The sequence below is a fragment of the Salvia splendens genome, chromosome 1 (assembly GCF_004379255.2).
Source record: "Salvia splendens isolate huo1 chromosome 1, SspV2, whole genome shotgun sequence".
Classification (NCBI taxonomy): domain Eukaryota; kingdom Viridiplantae; phylum Streptophyta; class Magnoliopsida; order Lamiales; family Lamiaceae; genus Salvia; species Salvia splendens.
Window position 1 is genome coordinate 5,656,034 of NC_056032.1, and position 17,469 is coordinate 5,673,502.

Here is a 17,469-nt window from a genome sequence, read left to right on the forward strand (position 1 = left end):
AATGGAAGTCCAATTTCTTTCATACACGGTTTTAATGTATAATTAGTATTAGTAGTGTAGTATAATGGTATAAGTTATATAAACAATGTGTTAGGGTAATGTGTTGTTTAACTATTCTAAAATTAGAAAGTTCACTTTTAGGGACAGACTAATAAGGAAATAGTTCATACTTTTCAGGACGAATGAAGTACATTAATTAATTTTTTTTTATTAATTATACATTGAAATTCATATTTTTCAAAGTTTCGTCATATACTTACTAAATACTCCCTCTGTCTGCTATTATTTGTCATTTGTTTCCTATTCGGTCCATCCATCGATACTTGTCACACTTATTTTCACTATTTTTGGTAATTGACCTCACAATATACTACTATATAATTCCTTTGTCTCCCATTAATTGACACCATTTGATTTGACACGGATTTTAAGAAATGTAGTGAAAAAAATTAGTGGAATGTGGATACTATTTATATATTAATTTTATAATAAAATATGAGTAAACTGAGTTAGTGAAATGTGAGATCAATTACCAAAAGTAGCGAAAAGTAAATGTGTCAATTAATTGGGGATAATCGATAAAAAAAAAGTTAGTGTCAATTAATGGGGAAGTGAGAGAGTAGTATATAAAAGTAAATCCATATTCCACAATTTTTTAAACTATGCTATTTCTTACTCCCTCCGTTCCTATAGTAGTGGAGATTTTTTTTTTCGGTACAGAGATTAAGAAAAATTTGTATTAAGTGAGTTGAGTAAAAAAAGAATAAAATAAGAAATGAAATAGGTAGAGAGATAAAATAAAATAAGTGAGAAGGAATGCATTGATATTTATTAATAACGAAAATGACTCAATTATTATCGAATACTCAATTATTAACAAATACTATATTAATTTATCAAATACTATATTAAAGGATTGAAAGATAGTGACACAGAGTCCAAGCCTAGTTGTTTAATTACTTATAAATATGTGCTCTTTTAATAGTAGCAGAAAGTCCTCTTTTTGCTCCTCACTCACCTCTCTCTCCCTCCCTCCCTCCCTCCCTCTTTCACTCTATTTCTCTCGCCTCTGCTAGCTAGATTTCTTTCACTCCTTTTGAGGTAATTCTCGCCGCCTTCACCAGAAATTCTTGAAGAAGAGCGCACTTTGATATTTGTGGCTTCTGCAGAAAAATCATACAGCGCAACAATTTTTCTCATTTAATAACACCTCAAATTCTTGATATGAACAACCCCTCAACCTTCGCTGCTGCATAAAAACCATCCATCATCATCATCATCCATTTTTTGAGATTGAGGAAATTTCAAATACAAAAAACAAACAAGGTCTTGTCTTTCTCCTCCTCTTTTTATTTTTGTTTTGGATCTGTGAGTTTCTTTCTGGGCTTTCGTTTTCTTGTTACTATCTGATTATTCCTTGTCTGTTTTGTTCACTCATCAGATCTGTCTTAAAAAGGGAAAAAGCACAATGTTGTCGGAGAAGCAAGGAGAGGAAGCCATTGTCTCGACCTTCAACGATGCTGAGAATGACGGCAAGGAGGCGGCTGAGCAGGCGGAGGATCAGCCCATTTTCAGCGTGAAAAACGCCCTCTGGCACGGCGGCTCCGCCTGGGACGCCTGGTTCAGCTGCTCCTCCAACCAAGTAAGTAGTAAACCCTTTTTCTTCTTCTTCTTCTTCTTCTTCTTCTTCTTCTTCCATATATTTATAAAAATTGAATTGTTTAATTTTGACTGCCAAGGTTGCTCAAGTGTTGCTGACGCTTCCCTATTCCTTCTCCCAACTTGGGATGCTGTCTGGAATAATATTTCAAATATTTTATGGGTTGGTTGGGAGCTGGACTGCTTATTTAATCAGTGTTTTGTACATTGAGTATCGCAGCAGAAAGGAGAAAGAAGGTGTAAGCTTCAAGAATCATGTCATACAGGTCTGAAAATATCCACTAAAAAACAATTTTAACTATCCATTCTAGTACTCTACTAATATTTTTTTTATTTTCACTTTTTTGAACAGTGGTTTGAAGTGCTGGATGGATTACTCGGTCCATACTGGAAAGCCGTTGGATTAGCCTTTAATTGCACTTTCCTCCTCTTTGGCTCTGTCATCCAACTCATCGGCTGCGCCAGGTGATTTTTATTTTCTCACTCTATCCCAAATTCTACTCATGCCCCATTTCAATTAAATGGATTTTGATACCCCCCTTTTTATTTTCTTGAAATAAAAATCGAATCTTGATGATAAAAAAAATTACTCAGATTTATTTACAGCTGTAGTTTATTACAAGACTTCAGATCTATCCTGTAATCCGAAATTGAGCCGTATCCCATGTAGCAAATATATTTAGATAAACCCCTTTTATTTTCTTGAATTAGATATTGAATCTTGATTGTGAAGAAATTAAATGCTTTTTGTTAGTTTTTGTAATTTATCCTCTACTCCAAAATAAGCTGTATCCCATGTAATAAAAAAGATACCCTTTTAATTTTCTTGAAATAGAGATGGAATCTTGATAATAAAAAAGTATCACACATTTATTAGGTATTGTAACTGGTCTAATTCTAAAATTAATCGGATTTAGAGAGACCCCATTTGATTTTTTTTGACAAAAAGATGGAATCTTGACACATTTGTTGTTGAATTTTTTGACACAGCAACATATACTATGTTAATGATCATTTGGACAAGAGGACTTGGACATACATATTTGGAGCATGTTGTGCTACTACAGTTTTCATCCCATCTTTCCACAACTACCGAATTTGGTCGTTTCTAGGACTTGGGATGACTACTTACACTGCTTGGTACATGACTATTGCAGCACTGGTTCATGGCCAGGTAAAACGAAAAAAAAAAAAAAAAACTAAACGGGGCTCTAAACCCCGTCTCGTTTTGGTGGTAGAACCAAATTTCTATTTTTGTTGTTGTAATAATGTTGGATTTTTGAATAGGCTGAGGATGTGCACCACTCTGGGGCTAAGAAACTTGTGCTTTACTTCACCGGTGCCACTAATATACTGTATACATTTGGTGGCCATGCTGTGACTGTGTAAGCTTTTTTTTTTCTCTCCTCTCTATAAATGTGTATATACTTATTGCTTGTTTGAGTGTGTGTTTGTTGGCTTCTCTTCTTCTGGCTTCTATTAAGCAGCTTTTGCCGGCTGCCTGTGGATTCTAAAAACTGACATAATTATTTATTTACTACTTTTTTTTTAAAAAAAAATGTTTGGGTTCAGGAAGAAAAGAGAAAAACACATTAGCATTGTGGTCAGTAACTGAATTTGAGTTTTTATCTCATTTTTTCAGACATTTGTGTGAATGTTTGGGTTGTTTTACTACATGGGAAGGAAATGAGGGCATTTTAAGTGGTGGATTTATAAATAAAAACTTGAAAATGGCATGGGTTAAAAACTTGAAAAGACACATGTTTTAATACACAATTGATAAAGTGAAACTTAATAAAAAAAAAGTAGTTAAAATATTGTTAGTGGTAAATGAGTCTTACGAGAAAAATGGTTTCTAATTATATAAGTGTTTAATTTTCCTATAGGTTTTTGTCTTAATTTAAAATATTTGTGTGAATGTATGGTAGTTTTACTAGAACATGTGAGAGATGTAAGGGCATTTTAGGGATTTTAATTGTGGATTAGAATGTCAAATTTGCCCTTCCTTTTATAAGACTTTTGCATCATAGAATTATTGAACAAAAATTATTCTATAGTAGTAATTGGATTCTTGCATCTTTATCGTGTGATATTCGGTTTATTGAAATACTCATTGAGTGTATTTTGTCTATGATTTGGAAGTATAATTATCGTTTTCGAATGACAGTGAAATTATGCACGCGATGTGGAAACCTCAAAAGTTTAAATTCATCTACTTGTACGCCACATTATACGTTTTCACCCTGACCCTGCCATCGTCCTCCGCCGTGTATTGGGCGTTTGGCGACGAGCTTTTGAATCACTCCAACGCTTTCTCCCTCCTTCCGAAAAACGCGTGGCGTGATGCCGCTGTCATCCTTATGCTTATCCACCAGGTGCCTATCTTGTCCATTTTAATGCTTTTATGATTGCATATATCTCGTTGAGTGCTAACTATTTACTCAAAATCTCAGTTCATCACATTCGGATTCGCGTGCACACCACTCTACTTCGTGTGGGAGAAGGTGATCGGGATGCACGACACTAAGAGCATATGCCTTAGGGCACTTGCTAGGTTGCCCGTCGTGATCCCAATATGGTTCTTGGCCATCATCTTCCCATTCTTCGGTCCGATCAACTCTGCCGTGGGAGCCCTTCTCGTGAGCTTCACCGTCTACGTAATTCCCTCCGTTGCTCATATGCTCACTTATCGAAAAGCCTCGGCTCGTCAGGTACATACTTATACTTCACCTAATATCTTGTGTCATCGATCATTAAGTGCTATATTTACGATATTATAGTTACAAATTTATTAGACATAAAAAATAATTAAATATACAAAATATCGACCTCGTATAAAGGGAAGAGTAGTGGCTAAGAGGCCTAAGTAGAGAGACAATAAATATAAGCAGTGGCATTAAATGCAAAGATTTGGAAATTTTCTAATACCATAAGATATATAGGTGGCAAGTCATTTTCTATTTAGTTATATGCTACAGTCTAGATGTGTTATGTCCCCATATGAGCTGGCCTCACTTTTAAATCTAAATTGGCCCAACTTTTGTCACACCTAAAATCCACATTTACTGAATTTCTATCTGTAAATTTCACATTAGTCAAATTCATATTTCAATTTTTTGGCTCACTATATGTTTTGAGTAGTATGCAAGTCCCATTTATACAAATGTAAGCCACACTGATTGACAAGATCTGATCCAATTAGAGACTTATGTCCAAAATTTTCAAATCTCTTTACTCTTGATCAAAAGATTCTTTAAATATGTACATTTGACGTTGTAGAACGCGGCCGAGAAGCCACCCCCCTTCATGCCAAGCTGGTCGGCCATGTACGCTATCAACACCTTCATAGTATTATGGATACTGGTTGTCGGTTTCGGGTTTGGTGGATGGGCAAGTATAACCAATTTTATCAGACAAGTGGACACGTTCGGCCTCTTCGCCAAGTGCTATCAGTGCAAGCCGCCACACAGCCACCAAGCGCCGCCGCAGATCCACCATTGACTGGAAAAAATGGACCCTCTCCCTGATATTTTGTATTTTGTAATATACGTGGGTTGATTGCAATATGTCTTATCGCATCTATAGACTACAAGTGATTGTGTGTGTTCTTTTCGTTTGGTTAATTTTTTTTATATTTTCATAAAAATTCTAGTTGAGTTTGTAGTGTTTGAATTGTGATGGTTGCTTGTGAAAGCATAGGCTGATTAAATTAAATTAAGTAAAGTTTATATAAAATTTTATTTCCCTTATATGTCGCCACTTTTCCTGGAATTTAATATATGTGGGCTTGATCTTGAAATTAAAATTTTAGATTTTTACCTCAATAGAGTAGTTTCTGTGTTAAGATTCTCTTGGATAAGGGAGGTGGGCCGTGGCCCAACATACTCACGTGCCCTGCACGTTTGTGTCTTAACTTGTCACGTGCGATCTCTCTCTATCTCTATAATGCATCTATCGGTGTATGCATACACTGCATTAAAGTGTGTGTGTGTGTGTGTGTGTGTGTGTGTGTGTGTGAGAGAGAGAGAGAGAGACTCACATGCATGAACCTATTTCATTCTTTGTCCCCAGCCTTTAAGTTTGTGTACGAAATCACTGAGGAGAGGAGAGAGAATATCCTCAAATTTAATTCCAGCATGCTCAGTATTGCTCAATACTGAACGTATAAGTTTAAAATGATTGAACCAGAAAAGTCATATAGTACTATACTTACTATTTTCAAATAATGAAATTGGTGCAAAAATGCCCATTGATGAAAAAAATAAGTATTACTTCCTCCTCCGTCTCTAAAAGTTTGTTACACTTCTTTTCTGCACTCGTTTTATAAAAATAATAATAATAAATAGTTAAAGTAGAGGGAGGATAAAATAAGAGAAATAATAATGTAGAGAAGAAATTATGTTGTATCTTACGTTACACTTTTTCACTCTTACTATTTATTAGTATTATTTTTACATAACAAGTGCAGAAAAAGAATTGCGACAAATTTTCAGGGACGGAGGGAGTATAAGAATGACTGAACTCAGAGGTTATCAAATAAACTTTAATTATTTGAAACGAAATTAATATTATTATAATTATAATTATAAAGTAAAAATCGTAGTAAAAACAAAATTATCAGCTAATCATAAACGTTTAAAAACCCCTATAAACTCAAAAGCAAATAAAACGAAAACTAAAAAACTAAATGTAAACTCCAACAAATACTACTCGTAAATTTTCTTTTTCCCCTTAAACGATGTCGATGACCAAAATCCATCGGCCATCATTGCCACGATGTTGCAATAATTTGCAAGCACTGTATGATTTCAAGTCACAAAATGTTTTTGGTACGTTTTAGGCGTCGCCGACGTCTATTGCTAGAGCTGCATCGGAAATGACTTGTCTGAATCTATGTTTCTAATTATGTATGTAGTAGTTATAATGTTAGATGAAAAGATCAATATGCACTATAGAGTTGCATCAAATTAATAAATTTTCTAGAATTTCAATTGAATAGATATACGACAGTCCGATGCATGAACTCTCAAACGTGCATAAAAGCTCAGATAAAGATTGAAAAAACCTATATAAATTTGTGGTGCATCTATTTTAACTAAATCGAATTAGAGTTAATTCACTTGGATCCGCCGTGCATCTAGATATTACCAAAAATGACAAGTCGAATGAAATAAAAAAATATAAAGTTTATAAAATACACATGTATTTATATCAAAATAATAGTGATAAAATATAGCTCAAAATGGCTGTGACTTGTGAGGTTCAACAATTAGGGTTCCATTTTGACCATGAAATTCGTAGTGTTAATTTGGATTTTATAGCCAAAATACTCAATGCACACATCCACACTAGTGACTACACAGATTGGACATATAATATTGCACAAACCACACATAATGTTAATTTGGTTAAAGTTTTTGACATACAATTTGCATATACAAAATGGGAGGTTAGTAATGGGCCTGCCTTGTTGAAGCACCATATAAATGGGCCGGTTCACTTACACGAGACGGGTTATATAAGGAAACCGGGTATATAATTGGATCCGAATCCGCTTTTGCGGCCCTTCATATAAATACACAGTCACCGGAAATCCGTCGTCGGATTTACAACTACAACGCCCCAAAATTCAACTAGGGCAAGCCGCGCCACCGTCTTCCGGTCCCAATTCCGGCCAATAGAGACGTTCTCTTTGGGGAATTAGCCGGAGAGAGAGGCTTGAGAAATTTGATTCCAGAAGTTATGGCTTGCGTTTATATACCAGTGCAGAATTCGGAGGAAGAGGTGAGGGTGGCTCTTGATCAGCTTCCACGCGACGCCACTGACATACTCGACATTCTGAAGGCCGAGCAAGCGCCGCTCGATCTGTGGCTCATAATCGCGGTATTTTTTGAATTTAGTGTGAACTCGCGATGCGAGCTGTTGTCGCTCTCTTGACGTGTCTTGAGTATATAATTAAAGTTTGGGTATATAGAGCTGGATTATTGCTTGCTGTGAGGTTCATATATCTGAAATTTGCAGTTTCGAGCTATAAAAGTTGCCAAAGAAATTTGGTATGAATTGACCTTGCCAATGTTAATCAGGGGCCAACTTCTAGAATATACCTCCTTGCTATAATAATCGACGAAATCAATATACACATACAAAAACCATGTCTGAATGCATGCTCTATGTCGATAATATTGTTTTAGTAGCTGAGCTGACATGAGTATATGTCATGTTAGTAGCTTGGAGAGAGGAACTGAAGAGGTTTTGCCTCTACTAGTGTTCTGAATTTTTTGAGTGTCATTTTAGTACCTAGAAGAAGTAGCACTGGGATAAATGTGATATTGATGGGCTTGAATTAAACGCTGAAGGAATCAACTAGGACTCAAACTGATTAAATTGAATGTGTTATCTATGCAACTCGTGCTTGTAAAGCCCCCCTGAAATCTGAAGGATTTTTTTTTCAGATAAGCTATTGTTATAAATAAGGGTAGGAGGATATAGTGAAGTAGAGACGCACTGCAATAGTCAGAATGGCTGCCCATGTAGATGAGAAACTCAGGGATTCTCACTTTTCAGTTTGTCCAGAATGTGCATAAGAAACCTTCTGATGAGCTAGTGTCTAGAATAGCAATTAGAACATGAAGAGGATGATAGCCTGAAACTGAAACTGAAACACTTTAGAAGAACAAACTATAAAAAATGGCATCCTTAAAATTCTTAGAGATATGATCCATGTACTGAATTATTCAGATAAATGCTTATTTTGTTGTTACTGTTGGTCATGAGATGGTTTAGGATTCTAATATCATGCATTGGATCGTTTGGGTGCAGAGGGAGTACTTCAAACAAGGAAAGGTGGATCAATTTAAACAAATATTGGAGGAAGGATCCAGTCCTGGTAATTCTATTAATACTCAAACTTTGATATTCATTTAATGAACAAACAACTACTATATTTTATTTTGATCAACATTATTTGTCCTGGAGTAATTCCACTAATGGCCAAATCTCAATGGTTGGCAGAAATTGATGAATATTACGCTGATGTAAGGTATGAGAGAATTGCAATTCTGAATGCCTTGGGGGCATATTACAGCTACCTTGGGAAAATTGAGACAAAATATAGGGAAAAGGAAGATTATTTTATTCAGGCCACAAAGTATTATAACAAGGCGTCAAGGATTGACATGCATGAACCTTCAACCTGGATTGGCAAAGGTAAACCTTTATGTTTATACAGGTTATTTGGTGCTACTTCGAGCTTTTCCTGACTCGACAAGTGTTATATGAATTAACTGTTTTTTTTCCTATTGGTGAGTTTGCTTTCTCTTGCATGGAGCTTTTTTTGTGTCTGCATATCCACTTTAATACTTACTACTACCTAACAAAAATTAAAATTCATCACCCGCTTAATGTATTTAAAATAACGAGAAGGTATATCAAGAATGATTGCTCAAGATACCTACTTAGGGTAGGAAAATATTTTTTTGACCTTCGTGGGAATTATGTCTGTATGCTGAACACAATTACAAGTATGCAGATGAAGTAGTTTGTTATTTTTTTAGTGACAAATATTAAATACAGTGCTGTTTTCTTTGGCAATGCTGCCAATGCACCCTCTTTTTGTCCAAGTGGTTATTGGATTTGTCTTTATATCTGGGTGTTTTAACTCCTTGTAGGTCAGCTTTTACTGGCCAAGGGAGATGGTGAACAGGCATTCAATGCATTCAAAATTGTATTAGATGGGGATCGTGATAATGTTCCAGCTCTTCTTGGACAGGTACTTGAGTACATTTTTAGGTCTATCTCATGATCGATTGTTCTGTAGACTGCACGTCATTACTGGCTTTGGGGGATTAAATTTCATCACCATAATTCATACATACTCTATTAGTTGATCCTATGTTTTGATATGCCTGATTGCATAAAATAATGCTCTGAAGTCTCCTCTGTCGCCCTCTGAACGTGGGTACCTTTTCCTTACCCTAAAGTCAAAAATCAAAACAACTGAGGAGGTCTCACCCCCAATCCTACCTTCTTTTGAATTCATGCAACCATGTCTTAAATATAATCTTAGGGTTAGTTATTCATTCTGATCTATGGCAGTCATATTCATCTTCACATCTCAGTATCGATGTGAATGCATATGCTATGTTACGATGCTCATTGGATTTTTATGGCAGTCTCATTTTTATAACACAATAATTTTCTAATATTTTTTTCAGGCTTGTGTTCACTTTAACCGTGGTCGATATTCTGAAGCACTTGAGTTATACAAGGTTCAGTTTTCTCCTCTCTATTTCGAGCAAGATGATTCAGTTCAATTATTAAACTACTTATATTTCTGACATCTAATTTACATTTATTTTTGTTAGAGAGCATTACAAGTCTATCCACGGCCCCCCTCTGTAAGAGTCGGGATAGCTCTTTGCCATTATAAATTGGGTCGTTTTGAGAAGGCAAAGCAAGTATTTCATCGTGTTCTACAGGCAAGTGGTCATCAATCATGAGAGAATCAACTAAACTGTTCATACCTAGAACAGCGTTTTTTTGACTTAGTGTTGACTATGGTTGGTTTTACAACCTCTCAAATTGCAGTTAGACCCGGATAATGTTGAAGCACTTGTTGCACTTGGGATTTCAGATTTGCAAACTAATGAAGGTTAGTCTTCTGGATCCATTCTAGGATGTCCAGAATTTTCATATATTGTGATAATTTTGATATTTACCAGATCATTATATTTGTAAAATCTTGTGCTTCATGGTAGACTGGCTGTATATAGTAGAAACATTGGGGCTTCTTTCGATTTCCAAGGAATGATAAAAACTCATACTATTATAATTACCTACCATGTAGAAACAGGCTCTGGTGATGTAGCAATCCAGACAAAGCCTTCTTCAGTATCCTGGATTTGCGTCCATATGCACTTTCATCCTGCAAGTTTCTATTACGACATGCATTTTTCAGATAGGTGTCATGATTAGCCACTAGCAACAAGTACAAATCTAATTTTGGTAATGGCGTAAACATCTCCCCACAATTAATGCGATAGGTCTAGGTCTAAGTGAAACTATCCTATGTATTTCTTAAATAGTGGAAGCCGTCATTTCTATTTCCTGAAATATGGACTGCTTGTGTATATCCTGAATATCTGATGGTCCTCAATTCGACACTTTATGATCTCCTGAGTTTAGATTTTGGTGTACTTTGGAAACCTTACTTCGCATCTCTTCTTGGATGTCTGCAGCTTTTGATATTAGGCATGGGATGGAAAAGATGCAGCAAGCCTTTGAGATCTATCCCTACTGTGCCATGTCACTAAATTATCTTGCTAATCATTTCTTTTTCACTGGTCAACATTTCCTTGTTGAGCAGTTGACTGAAACTGCGCTTGCGGTAACTATGCACGGCCCAACAAAGGCACATTCTTACTACAATCTGGCTCGCTCTTACCACAGCAAGGTTGGCTCCTTAATTCATGCTTTTCTCTGTATCATCCGTGCTTCATTGAACACTTAGTTTTGGTCTAGTTCAGACAATGTATCATCACTGTTCCCTTTTTATTCTCATTTTGTTCTGATCATATTTATTTACATTTGTTTGTTTTCAGGGTGATTATGAAAAGGCAGGAATGTATTATATGGCCTCTGTTAAGGAGAGCAATAGTGCCCATGATTTTGTATTACCTTACTATGGTATGTTGGTTACTTTGCCGTATGTCAGTGGAATATCTGTCAGTAAATGCCGATTAACATGTTTTTTGTTATAGGAATTTATTAATTCCTTCTGATTACTGTTGGTAAGAAAAAGAGATTGTAAACAGGATACTTCGTGATTTCATTCTGTTCGTTAAGAGGGCATAAATCTTTTACCTAAATTGTAGACAAAATATTTGAAAGCATACATGTTTAATTTTCTAATGGAATGTTGTAGTTATTACTCCCTCCGTCCATCAATAAACTTCTCATTTTGCCATTTTCATCCGTCCACCAATAAACTTCCCATTTGCTTTTTACTATTTTTGGTATTGGACCCCACATTCCACTAACTTTATCTCACTCACATTTTTTCATAAAACTAATATATAAAAGTAGGATAGGACCCACCTTCCACTAACCTTTTCAACCAACTTTCTACTACATTTCTTAAAACCCGTGCCGGGTCAAAACTCCCCTTGTATTGGTGGACGGAGGGAGTATATCAGTAAGACAGCTTCACAAGTTTTCACATAATAGGAGAGGTTTATTTGCTTATTGTAGCCATATCCTTTAAGTACACTCTCATATGACATTTTAGGTAAGTTACATCCAAGCATTACTTAGACTGCAAGACCCACATTAATCTAAAAAATATCCCTGTTTTATAGCTGCTTGGCTTTCTGAGATACAATCAGCTTTTTAGGTTTTTACTTATTTTTCCACAACTGTGGTTGATCTTTGTGCTCTCTTGAAATAGGTTTGGGGCAAGTGCAACTCAAATTAGGAGATCTAAGAAGTTCTTTGACAAATTTTGAAAAGGTCTTGGAGGTTCTACCAGAGAATTGTGATACATTAAAAGTAAGTATTGGATTTTATAATGACTTCAGCATTTGTTAGAAAGGAACTACTAATTTTTTTCTATTGGGGTAGGCTCTTGGACACATTTATGTTCAGCTTGAGCAGCCTGAGAAAGCCCAAGAACTATACAGGAAAGCCACAAAAATTGATCCGCGTGATCCTCAGGTGATCATACCGACCTATGTTTTTTTTCCTTTCTATTCAGCTGTTTCTACATAAATATGTTTTTGAAGTGATGCAACTGCCTCTTTAATTCCCTTGAATTAAGTACTTGGCATTGATACTGTACAAATCTTGTCCAGAGCTTTGTCAGCAAGACCTCAGTTGGGACTTGAAAGTGTTTAATTACCAGAGTGGAATTTGAGTTATGTAATAATGTAAATCAACACTAGTACGAAGTATGAGTGTTCTGGAGTTTTGAGCTGATTACAAAAAATTGTGTGAGAATATCTTCTTAATCATATATTGTTACGTGATTTCAGGCATTTCTGGATCTTGGTGACCTATTAATTTCAACAGATGCCAATGCTGCCTTAGACACCTTTAAAACTGTAAGTGCCTTCCCAGTGCACTGCTGTCGGCTTACTGTGCAGTCACTGTTGTCTTATGTCAATGGCTCAATATTGTTCCCTTTTGTGCACATAGTGATATCTTCTTTATTGCTTTAGATTTATTTGATATTTATCTAACTGTGCTACATAATGTTTTGAAAAGATTTATACTAGGTACAGATATCAGTAAACCTAAATCATTAGCCAGTGATGCTATTACTAGATTGAATCTTAGAACTTAGCTTACTGAAGTCTGCAACTTTTTACAGGCTCGTAATCTGCTGAAACGAGGGAATGAGGAAGTACCTTTAGAGCTGCTTAACAATATTGGCGTACTCCATTTCGAAAGGGGAGAATTTGAGGTTAGTACCCTCTTCTTGGATACTCCAGTTCGATACACTTGAGCAGTGGTAGGAATCCTGGGATGTATCCAGCTGTGTATGTTGGAATAAAATCCATTTTCTTTTCCAGTTTGCAGCAGAGGCGTTTAAGGAAGCACTTGGAGAGGGCTTATGGTGCAACTTTTTTGATGCTGAAGGAGAATCTATTTTGAACAAGGCACGTACAAATGGTGAAGCCCGAAGTCATAATGAGCAACTGAGCCCTAATCGTAGAGCCCAAGCTAATTTAATTAACAGTGTACGGTATCCTGTTGATGCCAGCTCAGTTATCCGTCAATACAAAGACTTGACATTATTTCAGCGGCTTGAGGAACAAGGCTTATCTGTTGAACTTCCATGGGATAAAGTTTCAGCATTATTTAATCTGGCTCGGGTGCTGGAGCAGCTGCATAACACTGAATCAGCCAGCACTTTTTACCGTATGATAATGTATAAGGTATTAAATTATCAATCAACAATTTCTGGTCACTGCACTTATGATGGATAATTGGATATCAGAACACATTAATGTCTAGTCTTTGAGAAGTTGATGTCTGATGTTAAGTTCTATAATATGATATGCAACATGTTTAAACACCTCTGCTCCTTTTTCAATGTTTGCACGTAACCAGATTCTCAGTTTCCGTGGTCCATGTTTGAATTGAATTGTTGGCATGCTAATTTTCCTCCGTTTAAATAATGACATAAATTGATCTAGTAAGAATAAAGGAAGTGGGAGTGATAAACAGCTAATTTTCTTAGTTACCTTAGAGTATCATAGTATCATGTCTTGATGTTATCTTTCAGCTGTATTATTTTCTCTAGAGGAATGGTGATCTTATGCTGATAACCTTGTTTTTCTCTATAATTTTGATGCACTAATGCTATATCATATACTAAGCAGACACTACTTCTTCCTTGTGGACTTTAACTGATAGTAATTTGCTTAGAAGCTGAAGATATTTGATAAATAATCTAAGGAATGTTGAATAAGAGCAATTCTCTTTTGGATTGATCACACTTATTTTTTTTGTGCAACTTATCTTTATTAATCTTTGTCCAAGTATTTCAATTATTTCAGTATCCAGAGTACACAGATGCTTATTTGAGGCTTGCTGCAATTGCAAAAGCTCGAAACAATGTTCAAGTCAGCCTCGAAATGGTTGTTATTCTCTGGAAACCCTTCTTAGTATTCTTATATACATGCTTGCATTTATTGGTTATTTTTTTCATTCACTCAACAAGGCTCTTTTTCATAGATTGGGGATGCACTAAAGGTGGATGAGAAGTGCCCAGATGCTTTACTAATGCTTGGAGACTTGGAACTAAAGAATGATGATTGGGTCAAGGCAAAAGAAACATTCCGGACTGCTAAGGACTCAACTGATGCGAAAGATTCTTATGCTGCAGTTTGTCTGGTACATAACACACTAAGAAGGCCTTTCTTTTATGCTATCTCTTTTCTTTTATACTGATGGGGCCTTTTCTACCTTGGGTGAAGCTGAACACTGATATCAACTTCATTATGCTGCAGTATAAAAGAAATGTATTTACTTGTATTTATTAATATCAACTAGTGGTAAACCAACTTGCGCTCTTGCCTCTGTATATTACAGGGAAATTGGAATTACTTTGCAGCAAATCGAAATGAGAAAAGAGCTCCCAAGTTGGAAGCTACACATTATGAGAAGGCGAAGGAACTATACACAAAGGTAAGTTGGCTACGGGCTTTATTTTCAATGAACTGAAGCCATGTATTGTAGTCCAGTTCATTTACATTCACAATTCTTGCAGGTTCTTCTGCTGCAATCTGCTAATCTGTATGCTGCAAATGGTGCTGGCATGGTTTTTGCTGAAAAAGGGCAATTTGATATTGCTAAGGATCTTTTCACACAGGTCAGCAGCATTTTCTTTAAATACTTATGACTGATATGCCCAAGTGTATCCTCTCATTTTCTCATTTTTGGCAGGTTCAAGAAGCTGCAAGTGGAGTTTTTAATGTTCAGATGCCAGATGTGTGGATCAATGTGGCTCACGTTCACTTTGCGCAAGGCAACTTTGCATTGGCTGTGAAAATGGTAGAACTCATGAAAATTTCCACTTAATATTTCATGAGATAATGTTTACCCTGTAATGAATCATGCTCACGCTCATCCGTGCAGTATCAAAACTGTCTCCGCAAGTTCTTCTATAACACTGACAGTCAAGTGCTTCTCTACTTAGCACGCACACATTATGAAGCAGAACAATGGCAAGAGTGTAAAAAGACATTACTAAGAGCAATCCACATGGCTCCTTCAAATTATACATTGAGGTTTGATGTTGGAGTTACTCTACAGAAGTTCTCAACGTCAACACTTCAAAAGACAAAAAGGACTGTGGATGAGGTTAATCTTCTACCTGATCTTTTTTTCTCATGTAACTGCTTCTTGTTTTGCCCAAAACCAAGAAGTTTAACATGCCATGGATGTGTCTGATGCCCCACCTTACATTTAAATAGAATATCATAACATAGATTTTTCAACTCTTCCCGTTTGTAATTCAGTTTTTATTCTGTGTCACACACATGGATCTGTTCCTCCATTGCACTAGATTCGGGCAACTGTAGCAGAGCTCAAGAACGCTGTTCGCGTATTCAGCTTGCTGTCTGCAGCCTCAAACCTCCACTCCCATGGTTTTGACGAGAAGAAGATTGAGACTCATGTTGCATACTGCAAACATTTGCTTGAAGCTGCAAACGTCCATTGTGAGCTTGCTGAGCGTGAAGAAACGCAGACCATGCAGAGATTGGAGGTCATGCGTCAGATGGAGTTGGCTGACGAATCCCGCAGAAAGGCAGAAGAACAGAGAAAAGTTCAGGTGATTGTCTCAGATAATTAATGTTTTAAAGAAGTTTTGCTTCTGTTAATTTTACTCATATTTCTCGAACTTGTAATCGCAGTTGGAGAAAAGAAAGCAGGAGGATGAGTTTAAGCAAGTCATGCAACAAGAGAAGCACTTGCAGCGGATCAAGGTAATCGGTTTCTGCTCCAATTCTTTGTTCTATTTTATCACATATTATTACCAATAAATCACGTGCACCGAGATTTCTGTAAGCATTTCTTTTAAAAATCATATTTGGGGACTTCTTGATACCTCCAATAGTAATTTTTCTCATCTAAGCAATATCCGTCTTAAAAAAAGTTCTGTTGGCTAAAAGGTTTTATAATTTTTCTTTCGTAAAGGAACAATGGAAGAGTTCTTCCTCAAAACGGAAAGAGAAATCGACTGAAGATGAGGAGGGAGGGCAAAGGAGGAGGAAAGGTGGAAAGCGGAGGAGGAAGGATAAGAAATCACGCTATGAATCTGAGGAAGCAGAGGCTGAGACATACGATCAGGAGGAGATGGATTATGATGACAACAATGCGAGCTACAGAGAGCAATATAATGAGACAAATGATGCCGATGACAGAGAAGATGCTCCCCAAGATCTTCTTGCAGCAGCTGGGCTAGAAGATTCTGATGTAGACGATGAAGAAGTAACTCTCTCTCTCTCTCTCGTCCTAGGTTTTCTTTTCCCTGTGTTTTTCTGACACGTGAGACCTCCAGGCTGCACCTTCAAGCATAAATCGATGAAGAAGGGCCTTATCAGAATCAGATGAAGACGATGAGCCATTGCAGAGGCGGCAAGAGCCCGAGCCTGATCAGACAGCTGATATGCAGATGAGCGATGGAGAGCCGAATGTAGGTGGTGATGAAGATTGAAGTGTCTGAGGCTCACATCTTTTTGTAGTAGTGTGTAAACGTGCTTTTTATGGAATATCAGCTTTTTATGGAATATCAGCTTCCCTTTTTCCTTCCCATTTATTGTTTATCTAATGTAGATTTGTATATAATCAAATTCCGATTCTAATTTTCAGGGAAAAAAATCTAGTGTATTCTTAATTTAATTGTTAATCATTGGAAATGAAGTTGCTGACACCCCTAATTCGTCTATCGTCTTATTTAAAAGATTATTATATCTCTTTTCAATTTATACCATGAATATAAATTTTGGACATGACTTCCCCGAGGATATTTGTTGTTTTTTTTTGCACCATTCCACACCATAGTTCTTGTTTTTCCACGTTTTTATGAACGAATAAAATTTTGCGGAAAATTTTTATTAAGTTCGATGAGGACGATATGAGTAATTCATTAAGATATAATCTAAATTCATTTAAATTGCGCCATAAACCCTTGCAAATCAAACATTGGATGACTATTGAAACATTTTAAAAATCACGTGAAAGTTTTAAATTTATAAAAAAATCATTAACTTTCTTCCACTCAATTATTTTTATTATATACCACTT

The 17,469-nt window shown here is 36.2% G+C and overlaps 2 protein-coding genes across 2 annotated transcripts; both read left to right on the forward strand.

Moving 5' to 3' along the window:
- The first annotated feature begins 1,007 nt into the window (after window positions 1-1,007).
- LOC121809855 (auxin transporter-like protein 2) lies at window positions 1,008-5,408 on the forward strand. Its single transcript, XM_042210683.1, has 9 exons — window positions 1,008-1,326; window positions 1,442-1,642; window positions 1,740-1,925; window positions 2,012-2,124; window positions 2,650-2,833; window positions 2,947-3,044; window positions 3,827-4,034; window positions 4,113-4,370; window positions 4,939-5,408. Exons 2-9 carry the CDS (start codon window positions 1,469-1,471, stop codon window positions 5,158-5,160), a joined length of 1,443 nt encoding a protein of 480 aa, XP_042066617.1. The 5' UTR covers window positions 1,008-1,326; window positions 1,442-1,468; the 3' UTR covers window positions 5,161-5,408.
- Window positions 5,409-7,251: 1,843 nt separating this feature from the next.
- Window positions 7,252-17,102, forward strand: LOC121809864 (protein CTR9 homolog). Its single transcript, XM_042210695.1, has 24 exons — window positions 7,252-7,542; window positions 8,479-8,545; window positions 8,671-8,865; window positions 9,327-9,427; window positions 9,873-9,926; window positions 10,023-10,136; window positions 10,246-10,309; window positions 10,896-11,110; window positions 11,259-11,343; window positions 12,104-12,204; window positions 12,277-12,369; window positions 12,687-12,755; window positions 13,025-13,117; window positions 13,227-13,592; window positions 14,217-14,297; window positions 14,395-14,553; window positions 14,752-14,847; window positions 14,930-15,031; window positions 15,106-15,213; window positions 15,298-15,522; window positions 15,728-15,994; window positions 16,077-16,148; window positions 16,360-16,653; window positions 16,724-17,102. The coding sequence occupies exons 1-24, from the start codon at window positions 7,402-7,404 to the stop codon at window positions 16,748-16,750; spliced, it is 3,189 nt and encodes a 1,062-aa protein (XP_042066629.1). The 5' UTR covers window positions 7,252-7,401; the 3' UTR covers window positions 16,751-17,102.
- The last annotated feature ends 367 nt before the right edge of the window (window positions 17,103-17,469 follow it).